Source organism: Talaromyces amestolkiae (assembly GCF_001896365.1).
Source record: "Talaromyces amestolkiae strain CIB chromosome Unknown scaffold28.1, whole genome shotgun sequence".
Taxonomy (NCBI): domain Eukaryota; kingdom Fungi; phylum Ascomycota; class Eurotiomycetes; order Eurotiales; family Trichocomaceae; genus Talaromyces; species Talaromyces amestolkiae.
Genome location: NW_024468064.1, coordinates 330,341 through 345,509, shown reverse-complemented (window position 1 = coordinate 345,509; position 15,169 = coordinate 330,341). Strand labels below are relative to the sequence as shown.

The 15,169-nt window shown below is 46.2% G+C and overlaps 4 protein-coding genes across 4 annotated transcripts; 1 reads left to right on the top strand and 3 right to left on the bottom strand.

Annotated features, from left to right (window-relative positions):
* Positions 1–170: 170 nt before the first annotated feature.
* Positions 171–8,157, top strand: BHQ10_010055 (uncharacterized protein; the record flags this gene model as incomplete). The annotated part of the gene is made up of 5 exons (XM_040872643.1): positions 171–2,049; positions 2,105–2,264; positions 2,335–6,844; positions 6,909–7,229; positions 7,291–8,157. The coding sequence occupies 5 exons, from the start codon at positions 171–173 to the stop codon at positions 8,155–8,157; spliced, it is 7,737 nt and encodes a 2,578-aa protein (XP_040738557.1).
* A 218-nt stretch (positions 8,158–8,375) lies between these two features.
* On the bottom strand, positions 8,376–10,513 carry BHQ10_010054 (uncharacterized protein; the record flags this gene model as incomplete). The annotated part of the gene is made up of 3 exons (XM_040872642.1): positions 8,376–9,460; positions 9,515–10,370; positions 10,415–10,513. 3 exons carry the CDS (start codon positions 10,511–10,513, stop codon positions 8,376–8,378), a joined length of 2,040 nt encoding a protein of 679 aa, XP_040738556.1.
* Positions 10,514–12,610: 2,097 nt separating this feature from the next.
* On the bottom strand, positions 12,611–13,360 carry BHQ10_010053 (uncharacterized protein; the record flags this gene model as incomplete). Its single annotated transcript, XM_040872641.1, has 1 exon — positions 12,611–13,360. The coding sequence occupies one exon, from the start codon at positions 13,358–13,360 to the stop codon at positions 12,611–12,613; it is 750 nt and encodes a 249-aa protein (XP_040738555.1).
* An 813-nt stretch (positions 13,361–14,173) lies between these two features.
* BHQ10_010052 (uncharacterized protein) lies at positions 14,174–15,097 on the bottom strand (the record flags this gene model as incomplete). Its single annotated transcript, XM_040872640.1, has 3 exons — positions 14,174–14,700; positions 14,776–14,938; positions 15,005–15,097. The coding sequence occupies 3 exons, from the start codon at positions 15,095–15,097 to the stop codon at positions 14,174–14,176; spliced, it is 783 nt and encodes a 260-aa protein (XP_040738554.1).
* Positions 15,098–15,169: the final 72 nt, after the last annotated feature.

The following is a 15,169-nucleotide window of genomic DNA, read 5'->3' as shown; positions in this document are numbered from 1 at the left end:
GGGGGGGGGTCGGTGGCTTATTTATGCCTTGTCCTTCTGGGTACTCTCCATGACTGCGAGAGACTATATACCTAGGTACCATCCATTTAAATCTCATTCCATTGTTCCTATACATTTGCCATAAAGGAAAGAATCTTCCGGAAAATATCACCTTAATAAGCCCTCACAAGATGCCTAGTAACGGATACAAACAGCGGAAGGCTACTCACCTCACTCCTGACCAAGATGAAGACAAAGATCTGATAGAGCCAATTGCAATATGCGGCCTTTCATTCAAGTTTGCCCAAGATGCAACATCCACCGAGGCCTTCTGGAAGATGCTCGTAGAGAAACGAAGCGCAATGACCGACTACCCCAATGACCGGTTGAACATTGCAGGATTCTTCGATCCAACTCGGCAGAATGCCCTCAATCATCGTGGAGGGCACTTTATTGCCGAAGACCTCGCATGTTTTGATGCTGATTTCTTCACGATCAAACCTTCTGATGCAGCCGCCATGGACCCAATGCAGCGTCTTCTTTTAGAAACCACATTTCACGCCTTGGAGAATGCCGGAATACGACTTGAAGACGTTTGGGGCTCTAACACTTCGGTGCATACGGGCTGTTTTTCCAACGATTACTTCCTACAGCTGCTCAGGGATGCTGACAGACTACCTCAGTACGCAGCGGTAGGTGCAGCCCAAACAATGTTGGCAAATCGGATTAGTTGGTTTTTTGATCTTCACGGTGTCTCGTACAATGTGGATTCAGCCTGCTCTAGTAGTGCTGTGGCAGTAGATCATGCCTGTCAGTTACTCAGAAGTGGATCTGTTGACATGGGCATTGCTGCTGGTTCCAACTTGATCCTAGATCCGGACTACAGTACGATATTGAGCAACATGCGCATTATATCACCAGATTCACGAAGCTATGCATTTGATCACCGTGCCAACGGCTATTCTAGGGGGGAAGGCATTGCAGTTCTTGTATTGAAAAGACTTTCAGACGCTATTCGGGATAACGATACAATTCGTGCCGTAATTCGAGCCTCGGGATCAAGCCAAGATGGGTATAAATCTGGAGTTACTCAACCATCTCAAAAGGCACAGGCTCGTTTGATTCGTGAGACTTATCAAAAGGCCGGTCTGACCATGAGGCACACCAAGTTCATTGAGGCTCATGGCACCGGGACTCGGATAGGAGATCCTATAGAAATAGCTGCAATTGCTGACTCTTTTCGTCATTACCGAGACAGCTCAAGTCCGTTATACGTTGGTGCAGTGAAGACAAATATAGGCCATCTAGAAGGTGCTAGTGGCATTGCAGGCCTTATCAAGGCTATACTAGTTGCTGAAAATGGCATCGTTCCCCCTAACATCAATTTTGAAAAGCTACAACCAAGGCTTGCAGCATATGATTCCTTCATAAAGATGCCGACGTCGCCGATAGCAGCATGGCCACATTCATCAGAAATCAGGCGGGTTTCTTTACATTCATTTGGTTTTGGAGGAACAAATTGTCATATTGTGATTGATGACGCAGAAAGTTATCTCAGACGGCATCAATTGCAGGGTAATCATCGAACACTGTTGGAACCCACTGCTCATAAAACCACAAATGGTCACCACCAAAGGCACGACTCTGGGGTAGAGGACACATTCTCCCCATCTCATACTCCCAAACTCCTCTGCTGGTCAGCTTCAAATGAGCAGTCACTGAAACGGCTGCTGGCCGATTGGGACTCATACTTTCGAAGAAAAGCAGACGACAAGGAACCGTCATGGTTGGATGATGTGGCCTATACACTCGACTCTAGACGAAGCTCTTTCTTATGGAAGTCCTTTGCCGTCGTATCATCATCTTCCGATCTCAAGAAAGCTACGCAATTAGCCTCCGAAGGCAAGCCAAGTCAAAGTCTTGCACCCCGGATAGCCTTTATTTTCACCGGTCAAGGAGCTCAGTGGCATGGAATGGCTCGGGAGCTTCTCGCATACCCCGATTTCCTCAATGTGGTCGTGGAAGCTGAATCTATATACCAAAATTTGAATTGTTCTTGGTCTGTTCGAGGTAAGGTCGTCCTAATTATAGCTTCATCGTCTCAATTGCTGAAACAGTGCTATAGAGGAATTGTTGAGGAACGAATTGGATTCTAACATCAATGCCCCTCATATATCTCAACCCTTGACAGCAGTCATACAAATTGGTTTGGTTGATTTATTGAAATCATTTCGAGTGACGCCAGTGGCCGTCGTTGGCCATTCGATGGGAGAGATTGCTGCGGCGTGCGTATACAGATTGATCTCCAGCAAGTCATTGAAAATTATTTGGGCTAATTCTTCCGCTATTTTATAGGTACTGTGCAGGATTCATCGATAAAATTTCCGCTCTTAAGCTTGCATTTTATCGCGGCTCACTTGTCGCATCTATTCCAACCAGAACAAATTATACCAAGGGAGCAATGATAGCAGTAGCATTATCGGAGATGGAGGTACAGCAATATTTGGACACTCTCAGCTGCCAGACTGAAGCAATCAGTCTAGTTGTTGCCTGTATCAATAGTCCGGCCAGCGTAACGGTGTCCGGAAACGAAGAGCACATCGAGAAACTAGAGCGTGTGCTTCAAGAAGATAAGATTTCCACGGTACGATTGAAGACAGCTGTTGCATATCATTCCCCTCATATTCAATCTATTGCCGAAGACTGCTTACAGGCTTTCAATAACCTGCAGATAGCAGAACCATCATCATCAAATGTCAGAATGGTCTCTTCTGTTTCAGGTGATGAGCTCTGCGGAGAGAGAGCCCGGGAGTCAAGCTACTGGGTAGCTGGTATGCTTTCGCCAGTTCGTTTCTCAAAAGCTATCCAGCGCCTCTGTCGAGATTCTGTCGACTCTTTACGCATGAAAATTGACGGGAGTCATGGACAGGCTATTGTCGTGGACACTTTTATTGAGATTGGGCCACATTCAGCTTTGCGTCTTCCAATTCAGGAAAACTTGAAAACCCTACCCCGAGACCGGAATTTCAGTTACCTCCCTTCACTGATTCGTAACCGTCAGGCGGATTTATCACTGTTGCAATTGCTTGGAGACCTCTATTGTCGTGGGTTCCCAGTGGACATACGCCGGGTGAACAACCCGAGCCCTGATTCCTCAGCCAAGAACTGCATCAGTCTTTCGGACACCCCAGCTTACCCCTTCGATCACTCAAAGAAGTACTGGGGGGAAAGTCCCCTGAGCAGGAACTATCGCCTTCGCCCATATGGACACGTGGAATTGCTGGGGACTCGATCTCGAGATTGGAATCCTCTGGCGCCTGAATGGCGTTGTTACGTGCAAGTCACTGAGATGCCATGGCTTCTGGACCATACAGTCAATGGAAGGTCAATATATCCTGCGTCAGCATTTATCTGTATGGTGTTGAAAGGGGCGTCCCAAGTTGTAGACGGTGGAAAGAGTATTACAGGTTTTACATTGCGCAACGTCCGCTTCCTGTCTGCAATACCGATTTCCTCCAGCTCTACAGATCTTGAAACACGATTGAGGCTCAACCCTATCGGATCAGATACTTCTCAACACACCGAATGGCATTTCACTGTCTTTTCTGTAGTAGCTGGCAATTGGACCAAGAATTGCAGTGGAATGGTCCAGGTCCATTACCAGGCAAATCGGATATGGCTGGAACCGTCACATTATCGAGAGCGCTGGGCTTCAAGAGAAAAAATTTGCACGTACCGAATGAACGCTTCGGACGTTTATACCAACTTCAAGAAATGTGGCTTTGATTATGGTTCTTCATTCCAGGGAATTAGTACTGCTGCACATGACTCCAACGCAGTAGTCGTGGGTTCCATATCCCTTGATCGACTTTTGTCCATTTCCACTGTCAATGCAGGATCCGTGATACATCCTGCGTCTCTTGATTCTGTCATGCAGCTCGCATTTTTGACCCTTAACGCAAACCATGCGAAGCGCATACCTACCCAGGAGGTCTCCACCATCGATAGGATGTGGATATCCAACGAAGGACTGAGTCCTTCTTCAAATTCTATAGTCGCATCTGCAAGTCTTGATCTGGATAAACCTCGCAACAAAACCTACTCAATCTTCGCACTGAGTGCGGATAATCAACATGTACGAGTGGTATTGGAGGGTCTAAAGACGACCACCACCCAGTCACCATCATCGCCAAGTAACTCATACACTACAAACACCATTGGTGGCATCCCGAGACTGTCTAGCAAAGAACAGTTCTGGTACMCCTTCCGTACCGGACCCGACGTAGACATGATTCCGGCGGACGCAATGCTGAAACGGTTGGATCACATATGTGGACCAGATGTAGTAGGGCCGACGCAGTATGCATCAGCCCTACGATTGTATCTCTACTTTAAAATGAAAGAGATAAAAGAGTTCCTGAGCTCTACCAACTTTGTACCAGAGAAGTCACATCTTCGCCGATATTTGCAGTGGATAGATTGGCAGCTGTCCATGTCCGATGAGACGACGGCCCTATCACCCATCGAAATCAGCGGCAATTTGAGATCCCATATTGAGGAGCAAGGGGAAATGGGCAGATTCTTTCTACAGGTTTCAGATAATGCGTTGAATGTTCTGCGAGGGAATGTGGATATTGTCCAGTTGCTGTTCACGGGCAATAACGTTGAAAAGTTCTACCAGAACCAATCCTTTGGCTCAATATATTACCAGAAGCTCACGGCATATCTCAAGGACCTCTCATTCAAACATTCGAACATGACTATTCTAGAGGTCGGTGCCGGTACGGGTTCATTTACGGAGCATATCCTAAATGCTCTATCGGGGGAGGACGGAGCACTCAATTACGCCAAGTACTGCTTTACAGATGTCTCTCCGGCCTTCTTTGAAAGAACACAAAGCCAATTCAATAAACACAAGCGCAAAATGACCTTCAGCATTCTTGACATGGAGAAAGACCCAAATGCGCAAGGATTTGAGGAAGAGTCATATGACATGATCGCGGCATCCAATGTCTTACACGTAACCACAGATCTCGAAAAGGCACTTCATGGGTTAAGGAAACTGCTCAAACCTGGTGGGAAGCTGATATTACATGAAGTGGTGCGCCCAGATAGTATTCCGGCATCCTTTGTGTTTGGACTTCTTCCGGGATGGTGGCCAGCAAGCAAAGATGGCCGCTCTATGAGCCCCGTTGTAGATGAAGCACGGTGGGATACCTTGCTTCACTCAAGTGGGTTTTCTGGAGCCGATCTCTGTCTTAGAGATTATGCGGACCAGGAGTCTCATTTGATGAGTATCATTTGCACGACAGCCGATGAATTGCCAGAAAGAGAGAACGGGTGTAGCTCAGAAGTGACGGTTATCGTGGAGCCAGAATCATCCTTGCAACAAGATTTAGCAAAGGACATAATTTCCCAGCTGTCTACTCATGGCTTCAATGAGACTCGTATTGTTACATTGTCCGATTCGATTGCGGAAGGTAATATATCACCCAAGTCAGCGATAGTCACACTATTCGACGCCGGAGAGAAAGCACTACTTTCTCGCTTGAATACCGAGAACTTCATCTTGCTAAAGAATCTGCTTTTAAGTGCTAAAATTATACTCTGGGTGTCAAATGGAGGCGGATATACCCCTGACCCAAGTCATGGAATGATCGACGGCTTCGCTAAGGTCTTTAATATCGAGCAGCCCCAATCAAGACTAACGACGTTGGCTCTGGATGGTATTGGAACAAAGAATCCTCAAGCATCAACCGTCTCTAACATTGTATCCGTTCTACTTCAGGTTCTGAAAAGCACCAATATCAATGAATTGGAGGATTACAGGATGTTTGATGGCGTATTACATATGAGCCGGATCCAAAATGATACCGCTATCAGCCAAGCTCTTTCAGGAAATAAGATCGAAAACAAGACACTGGAGGCTGCAAGACCATTTTCACTTGAGCTTCAGGCTTCATCGTTGCTGATAAGACAAAACGACTGCACCGGTGCAGTATTGCAGGCAGATGAGGTCGAAATCGACGTTCGCGCGATGGGCATTGCTGCCGATGAATCTTCCATCATGAACAAGACGGAATATGGAAGAGAGTATGCCGGGGTCATAAAGAAGACTGGCTCTCACTCTTTTTTCCTCCCGGGAGATCGGGTCTGTGCATATAGTTTCGATCTTCCCAGATCGAATATACGAGTGCGAGAAAAGAGTCTCGTTCGCGTACCAGACTCGGTGTCCTTTGCTGAGGCTGCAACACTTCCACGTGATTTGTTGACTGTTGGCTATTTGGTTCAGAGAGTTGTGAATATATGCAAGGAAGATGTGGTATTGATTCATGGCGGTCATACTCGAGTTGCCAAACTGCTCATTAACCATCTCACCGGTTATGGCTGCAAAAAATTAGTCACAGTGCCCACTATAGAAGAGAAGGAAGCTATAGAGAACTTCTTCGAAGGAGTTACAGCGTGCGTTAGCATGTCTAGCTCCTGCTTTCCAGCAGGTTGCGCTACGGTGGTGGTCGAATTCACCGGTACATCTAACATTTCTGACCTTGCACAATGTGTTTCGCCTTTCGGTCAGATAGTCAGTATCGTCACAGCCAGCACGCATACTGCAACAAGAGATATCTCGTCTGTTCCGGCAAACATCTCACTCAAGCTTGTTGACATGGAACAAGTTATTCGAGGTTGGGTTCATGATCAGCCTCGGATGCCGACTCAATGTTTATTGAACCGATCTGTGGTCGACTATTCGGCCAAGGTACAATCATTCCGCCTTGCCAGTCTCTCCCCAGATGTATCAATACTTGCAAATATTGATGAAGAGACGAGAGGTGTCATTGAGTTTGATAATCAAGACATGATCGCAGTAAGTATCGTACTCTTCTTTGTGTACATTTTTTTTTTTGAATCTATTTACTGATCGTAATTAGGTCACTAGCACCGTCAAACCATCATACTCCTTCGACCGCCATTCAACGTATCTCGTCGCAGGCGGACTAGGGGGGCTAGGGAAACTCGTAGTTCAATGGATGGCATCGCGCGGCGCTCGTCATCTCATACTCCTTTCTCGCTCTGGGCCCCATACAGAAGATGCCAAAAGTTTTGTGCACGAGTTGGAAGTAAAAGGTGTTCAGGTTTATGCTCCGGCTTGTGATATCACGGAAAAATCAGCGCTTCAGGGTGTGATAGCGTATTGCTCTAAAAATATGCCTCCGATCAAGGGGTGTATTCAGGCGAGTGCGGTATTGAAGGTAAGATGTCCGTTTATCTACGTTACAACATAATCCTAATCAACTCTTCTTGGGGGAATAGGACATCACATACGAAAAAATGACACTCGAGGACTGGACTGCCGTTACCAGATCCAAAGTTCAAGGGTCCTGGAATCTGCACATCCTTCTCCCGCAAAAGATGGATTTCTTCATCCTCGCATCTTCAATGACTGGCATTCTTGGCCAAGCTACACAAATCAACTATGCAGCTGGAAACACCTTCCAGGATGCTTTAGCCAAGTACCGCACATCAATCGGCGAAAAGGCAGTGTCTCTCGATCTCGGAATCATTGGATCGGGGGTCGGTCTCCTCGCTGCGAGAGATGATTTGATCAAAAGATTAAAGTCGACGGGTCTCTACGTGCCCATGACTGAGACAGATCTATTGTCGCTTTTTGAGTATTTCTGTGACCCGTGCCTTGAACCAGGCAAACTTCAAGCGCAGGTCGCTGCAGGGATTGTGCCCCCTTCGCTTCACGGTAGTCGAGATATCGAAACGCCGGTGACATTCCAGCAGCCGCTTTGGAGCCATACACTAGATAACTCAGGGGACGCCACCAGAAACGACGTTTCTGCCTTGGAGACCTCCCGAGACAACGAAAATAATACGCGGAGTATCCACGCAGCTCTAACTCAAGCTCAGTCATCCTCCCAAATCCGAGAAATCATTACAGGAGCTCTAGTCGATCGGTTTTGCCGTCTAACTTTGATACCGCACGACAAAATAGATGTAGACAAACCGCTACATGCTGTTGGAGCGGATTCATTGACGGCAGTTGATCTGCGTAGCTGGATTGTGAAGGAATTGAAGGTTGATGTTCCTGTATTTGATATACTGGGGGGGAATATGTCGATTGCGGCGTTGTGTAATCAGATTGCGACGGAATGTGAGGGGAAGAAACCGTGAATCAACGAACTGGTATACTGAAGAGTTTCGGTCAGGAGCCATGTACATACCTAGGTAGCTGGTAATCTAGATATCCAAGGATGAATTTCTCAGTTGAGCTGGAGCTACTTATAAGTATACCTATGTATGCATCACTTTCCCCTCCTCGAATTGAACCTTGCTAAATATTTCCCAATATGCTTATTATGATATTCACCTGCAATGCAATTTCAAGCTTTCTACTTTTTCTTCTTCGTTTTATCCACAACTTCAACCCACTGCGACTTGACCCCCCTCTTCTCCAGCGCCGTCTCAACTGCCTTTCGCTGATCACCCTGAATCATAATCTCCATCACCCCCTTCACCGCGCCCGTAGCCTGCGCCACACTCGTACTCGAAGCACACTTCTTCTGCAACTCTTCCGCCAACAGTGTAGGGATAATGCCAAAGTACTCAATCCCAGAGACCTTAGTGGCTGTCTTGTTGCCTGCTCGTCGCTCAATCATGACGGCAACTTTGGGTGCGCTGCCGGATTTGGGTTTGATGTCTGCTATTGTTTGGCCTTGTTTTAGGATGGCGTGGTAAGGGGCGAGGAGGGTAGTATCTGATGTGATTCGTTTCAGGAGGCTGTCTCGAGTCACTTCGCCGCGGGAGAGGGCTGCTCTGTCTTCGGGTGAGGAAGATGTGTAGATGGTGTTGGCGAGAAATGGGTTGAGTTTGATGATTCGCCGATTAGACTCGGATACAAGTGGTGGATCTTGTGATGAGAGGTATTCATCTAGTCGCGTTGAGACTTCCGAGTATTTGTAGTAGTTCTTCGGGTCAGTCGTGCTGAGTTGAGGGAAAAGAGTAGGCGTAAGCTTTTGAGTCGGTCTGTACAAGACCTGAACGATAATCACCTGCCCAATCGATGGGTCTCCACCTCCCTCTTCGGCTACCTTTTGTTTTCCAGATACTGCTTTTCCGGAGCTTTCGACAATGTTCTTGGTGGGCAGTCTGTAGGGAGTAAACTGCTCAATTCGATGATCATTAAAGTCAACGTCAATGACCACCGTCTCCTGTCCGTTGCGATCTTTGGATTTGACGAGTCTTTCCTTGTCTAAGTATTTGATGAATTTCTTCACGTTTTTCCAGCTTGTCTTTTTGATCTGATAGTACTGCGCTTGTTGTGTGGAATAGATTGGTAGATATGGGGTAACGAGTCGTGAGATCACCGCAGATGGCTGAACCGGGAGCTGTAGTCCATGGTTTGGTGTGTTGGGGTTATCTTTTTTGAGTTGGTACAGAGAATAGACGAACGCCTTAACGAAGGCAGCATCGATCTCTGTGGCATGCGGTTAGATATGTAATATACAATAAGATGATTATGAGGACTCACCTTTGACAGTAGGCTCCGTCTCCGGTTCAAGAAGCTCTTCAGGAGCCGCTTGTCCTTCTTCGTCCAGGCTAGCAGCTTGCGCCGCCACTTGCTCCTCTTTCAAGGTCAACTCTCCAATCGCATCTTCAACATCCTGAATTTTCTCCTCATCCCAACCTTCCAGATACTCAGGAGAAGGATGACCCGGCTTCGAAGATGAACTCCACGACCACAAATCATCCCCTTCCCAATGCAACCCACGAACCGCATGCCCCTTTGTGCCCTGAACCTCCCCCAACGCAGAAACATCAATTTCACAAACCCCCACAAACACAGGTACCGTAGGAGTATCCAAGCTCGCAACCGCCACAGCAGCCCCCTTTACAGCTCTATCCGGAAATGGAGGCCCATTAGCCAAACCCGGTGTCATCAAATCAGCTCCCCCAAAGAGCTTTCCCATGACGAAAGACGGAGTATGTAGTAAGGGCAGGATACGAGAATTGTGCCATAGCGAGTAGACCGTAGGGTATATCCGTCCATCTGCGCCTGGCCCTTGTTCGATTTTGAACCATAGTATTCTTTCCTCGCCGCCTAATTCGGGATGTGAGCCGGCGTATACGGTGCCCTGGACTTCTCGAAGATCTGGTCCTGCTGTTGTCGTGAATCTTGCAGAGAGTGAGTTCTCTGGGAGAAGGGCGTTTCTTATTGCTGTGAGATTTGTAGCTGTCTCTTTAGCGGCGTTTCCTTCTTCATTGTTGTTGCTGGTATTGGGGTCGTCAGTCGGAGCTGCGGTGGGAATGGCGATTTGGTATTCTTTGATGATTTGATCGGCTATTTTTCGACGATCAGAAGAGCGGATGGGTGAGAGTGTTTTGATCTGCAGTTAGAAATAAACATTAGCTACAATTCTGTACTCTGCACCCTAGATCTCATCTCTTTCCGAAGTTTCGACGTGATATGAGGGGCATCTGCGGGGTGGACAAGCTTTGTGATATTTACCGTTGGCTTTTTCTTGAACATGCTGATCTAATGCTCGGTTGTCTAGAAGCTGTTATTTGATAGAATAGAAGGAGTACTTGTATCGAATAAAAGAGTGGTATGTTGTCGTGGAAAAACTCTCAGACCAAAGGGCTTTTGCTATGACATAAATAAATGCGGGGACATGGAGCTCCACCTTATTACCAGTATGGTGCTTATAAAAGAAAGCTAACTTATAAGTAGATAATGATCCTAATCTCTCTAACTACCCAGCCAACTAATATAGTACTAGCTAACTAACCATATTATATATGTGAGGAGGGTATGCTAGGTTAGGTGCGATTTGTTGGTGTGATTTCGCCTAACAACTAAGAATTCCTGTAATGGGGTTGAGGCTATACAACATGTAGTATGTTTCCTTAGAGTGGAGCAATTAATAATTTATACAAGTAACTAAGTGCTACAAGCATACATAGCACTAATTAAGTAATCTTGTCAAATATAAAGTATACCAAACATAAAGGATGGAATATGTAAGGAACGCTCGTCACCATCATGTACTTAGTTCTTCATAGGTCTTCAATCTAATTCACTTGATATCAGACTTTGACAGTGAGAGTCAGCTTGCACCTACCTAAGTGTCGTCGTAGAAGTCCAGGCATTGCTTCGTTAGCCTCTCGAGTAGTACCTAAAAAGTCATCTTCAGAGTACTCGCTCACTAACCAACATACACATATTATCGGAACACGAGCTGATATCAGACAGAGAATCCCAGCATACGAGCGACGATCCGCGAGACCATTACACCGGCGTCTGTTTCGATGACAATGGGGATGGAAAGAGCGTGTATTTTCCTGTCAAAAGGCTAGTGCTTGAGCCTATGTCTATCAATATGCTCGGACGATTTAGGAAGGTCATCATCTTCCCTTGTCGACTTCGGTCAAGCAAGGCTGGCATGGAATTTGATGTTGCTTGTAATTAGGAGAAATGGGTCCACTGTCTGTCGAAAACAGTGTTATAATCACATTAGAGGTCGTCGGAACCAGTCATCTTCCCAAAGCTGCCGTACCGATGGTCGATCTCGAGGGTCTAGTTTCATTATCCGTAGCACGAATTTCTTATCTTCCTCACATATTTTCTGTGTAGAAGTTAGATGAAATGGTTTCAATGTCTCAGGAGGACTATTCTGCATGACCCAGACCAGAACCGCTAACCGATCCTGGTCTGCAATCTGCTCGAAGGATTCCGGAAACGGCCCGAAGAATCTATGCTGCTTCATCAAAATCTTTACGTCGTACTCGTTATGGTTCACAGGAATATCAGGTTTGAAAATGTGGAACCCATGCCCATAAAGGAGGCTGATCAACTTCTTGAGCATTAACATGAAGTTTATACTAGTTTAAAAGGAAGGAACATCTTACCATTGCGCCGAAAGAACAAATATCTGTTTCCGTGCCCCATCTAGCCTTTCAAAACTTGGCCCAGGACTAACGCCATAGTAAATTCTGCCACGAAGACTAATCGAGATGAAAATATCTTAACGGCCGAAATAGCCTCATTTTTGATTGCGGACCGCAGCACGTGACAGTCCAGCCAAGTATCGGATGTTACAAACACACACCCGAATATGGTTAGCGCATTGCCTTAGTCAGCTGTTGATACTGAATCCACACGTAGCCCCTAATTGGACTGGTTCCTACAGTCTACCCGATCAGGTCCACAGCTTTACTTTCTTTCACCCCGACTCTCCTTAGTCCCAAAGACAGCATATGATGAGGCTGCTGCTTCCATTTATGGCACAGAATTTATGCACTTCTCTAGCTACGTTTTTACATCCACTACTTTTTATTTCTATCCCAGGTTGTTTCTGTGTGACTTTCTAGTCATGTTGTACTCATTATGCTAGGTCTCAACTCAGCGGCAGAAGAAACCAAGGTCCATATTGAAAGAATTGAGTACAGTCTCTTTACCTACAAAATGCATGCTGTCAACATCTTTGAAAGAGTACATCAATTTATACAAACAGGGGCACAAATTTCAACCTGTTAGACTGAAACGACGGAATCAGAGACCGTGCAAAAAGAAAATGACTTTGCAATCTCCCTGCTTTCTAAGACCGCACCACGAGGCGATAAAGCATTATTTCCTAGCAGCCTTCCGAATTGCTTCCGCCACTTCATCAGGTACGGTGAAGAACGGACTGTGAGACGCATCGACTGTCTCAGTATGTATCCCATACCCCCCTGCCGTCTGCTCAACCATCGCTTTCTGAATAGCAATGGGAATTGCCGCATCTTTCAGACAGTATAGATACGTACTCGGCACAACTTTCCAAGCTGCATATGTACACTTACTATGAAAGGATTGGTAGCTATGGGGTTTTATCTGAGACACAGCCTTCTGGGCGTCTTCATCCGACATGTCATTATAGAATGTTTCCACGGGCGTGGCAGGAGTAACCGAAAGACGGTCATTGGCGACCTCAAACCAGGGGAGATCATTTCCACCAAATGCGCTGATTAGTGATTGTCCTTCAGGAATCACAAAGGAACAGCAGAAGAAGAGATGAACAACGCCTCCTTTCTGATTCTGCTTCTGGCGGCTAGAGTAATCGAGTCCTTCAATCGCTTCGTTTGCAGGTATTCCGCCATAGGAGTGAACGACTACGACCACTTTCTGGCCGGCGTCGACTGCATGGAGAATATGGCGCCGGATTTCAGTCACATCTGGTGTGAAGTCAAGGAAATGTTTTTCCGGTCCAACGGTGGGCAGATGAACCTTGTCTGTTATATAACCAGACTTGTTCAGCCGTTCAATAACAGGATCGAAACAGTCTGGGCTATGCCAGGCGCCAGGCACAAAGATGATAGTTGTTGATTGGGAGCTCATCTTAAACCAAAACAAGAAGAAACATAGAGTAGACTCTTGGTACTAATTACATCTTGCTGAGGTGACTGGTCAGGTTTTTGTAGCCATAACAATAACGACTTGTCTCGGGCCGAGCACCTCTCACTCATGAGCATTTAGAAAGCATAAAAACGATGTTTGATTGAGTTCGCCTACAGTGCCATCATAAGAGGTGAACCTTGTTTGTAATATTACTATATCTAGAAGGCGGTGGGCTTTCGGATACCTGTTAGTGCAGAATATTTCCAGTGGTACCAACTGAGACGCCATCCCCTTTGCCTTATCCGAGGTTTGTACACTACCAAGAATTGGCCAGTGAAAACTCGTCGGATATGGGGAAGGGTGCGGGGGAAAGAATATCGGCTCSAAGAACGGCCCTTCAAATTGTGGGAACGAATAGCATGAAAGTACGATTCGGCTTGACTGCTACAGTCACGCACATGCGTGGGGCTCAGAGGCAAGATCTCCAAGTTTAAAAAGCCGGGATGGTTACGAACGAGAGGGGACGAATGGGGACGATTGAATGAAGCTCACGAGTAATTTTCGTAGCGAAGGTTCTAAAGTTCTACTTGCAGTACAAACTCCACTGTAGATCAAGTCACGATTCGAAATACCTATTGTCAGTTCCAGATACCCCCATGGAAAAGTAATTGAAATATAATAAATATACAAACATGTCGCTGTATAGTGCCGTCAACTGTCGTATATTTACGTCAAATTAGTAACACTTTAAATCATAGGATATACCATTAAACACCTAATCTAGACCTGTAACATGTGCACCTCCGTGAGGATTTAGTTTCCGGCATAGAGCTGTTGCATCCTTCCACTCTCATCACAGCTTGCGAAACGCCACCATCCAACATGCCACCGACCGAGGGTCTTCAGGATACTCCAGCGTACGGGACCTGGGATTGGAGGCCAGTTCTTCCATAGCCCCTCTTCAAACTCCAAGTCACTATTCCTAAGGAAAAATATCATCGCACCAGTCTTGGAAAGAGCCTGAGCCGATCGATTCCCCTCGGCCTCAATAATTTTCAGCATGAAAAGTTTGCCACCAAAGCGTGATAGAGCAGCCAACCGCGGTATCTCATCTGTGAGGTGGTGATGGAGCTGCGGCGCAAAGTCATCAAGCAGAGAAAGAAGCTCAGCACCCGAGAACGTCGCTGGGGTTTCTGCGACGGAATCCAGGTACGATTTAAGAGCACGAAAGCCCACTATGAAAGCTCGATGTTGCTCAAGGTCTTCGTCCATGACCCCCTTCTCGCCTGTTTGAGCTTCAATTGTTGGAAAGATGCTTTCATCTTCGTTATTGTGATGGTCTGTATAAGCGGGAAATTTCAAAAAGTTAACGACTCTTGGTGCCAAATAGCAAATAGAAAGAGCTAGAAGCTTACTATCTGTGAATTCATACCAGCAAGTTGCGTATGAAATAAAGTCGGCGTAGTCTTCGGGCTTGACATGTGGCGCTTGTTTGTATATGCTATTTAAACCTCGAATGATGACATTATGTACTAGAACCATGATACTAGCAGCTTCGGCATACTGATCGTTTGGCTTCTAGATTGCGCCCTAGTTAGTCATATATTCTGGCTTGAAGGGATATTGTCGCATTATCAAAAATACCTTGCCTGTGGCCTTTTTTTGAGCATACACTGGTGTCTCAAGAATGGCAAAAGGTGCGTTTGCAAACACCGTCTTGGTGATTGGACCTGGCATTTTGGGTAAGGATGGGAAAGTCTCGCCTAGCTTGTATAGTAAGACAAGATGCGTATGCAAAAACAGTGCTGT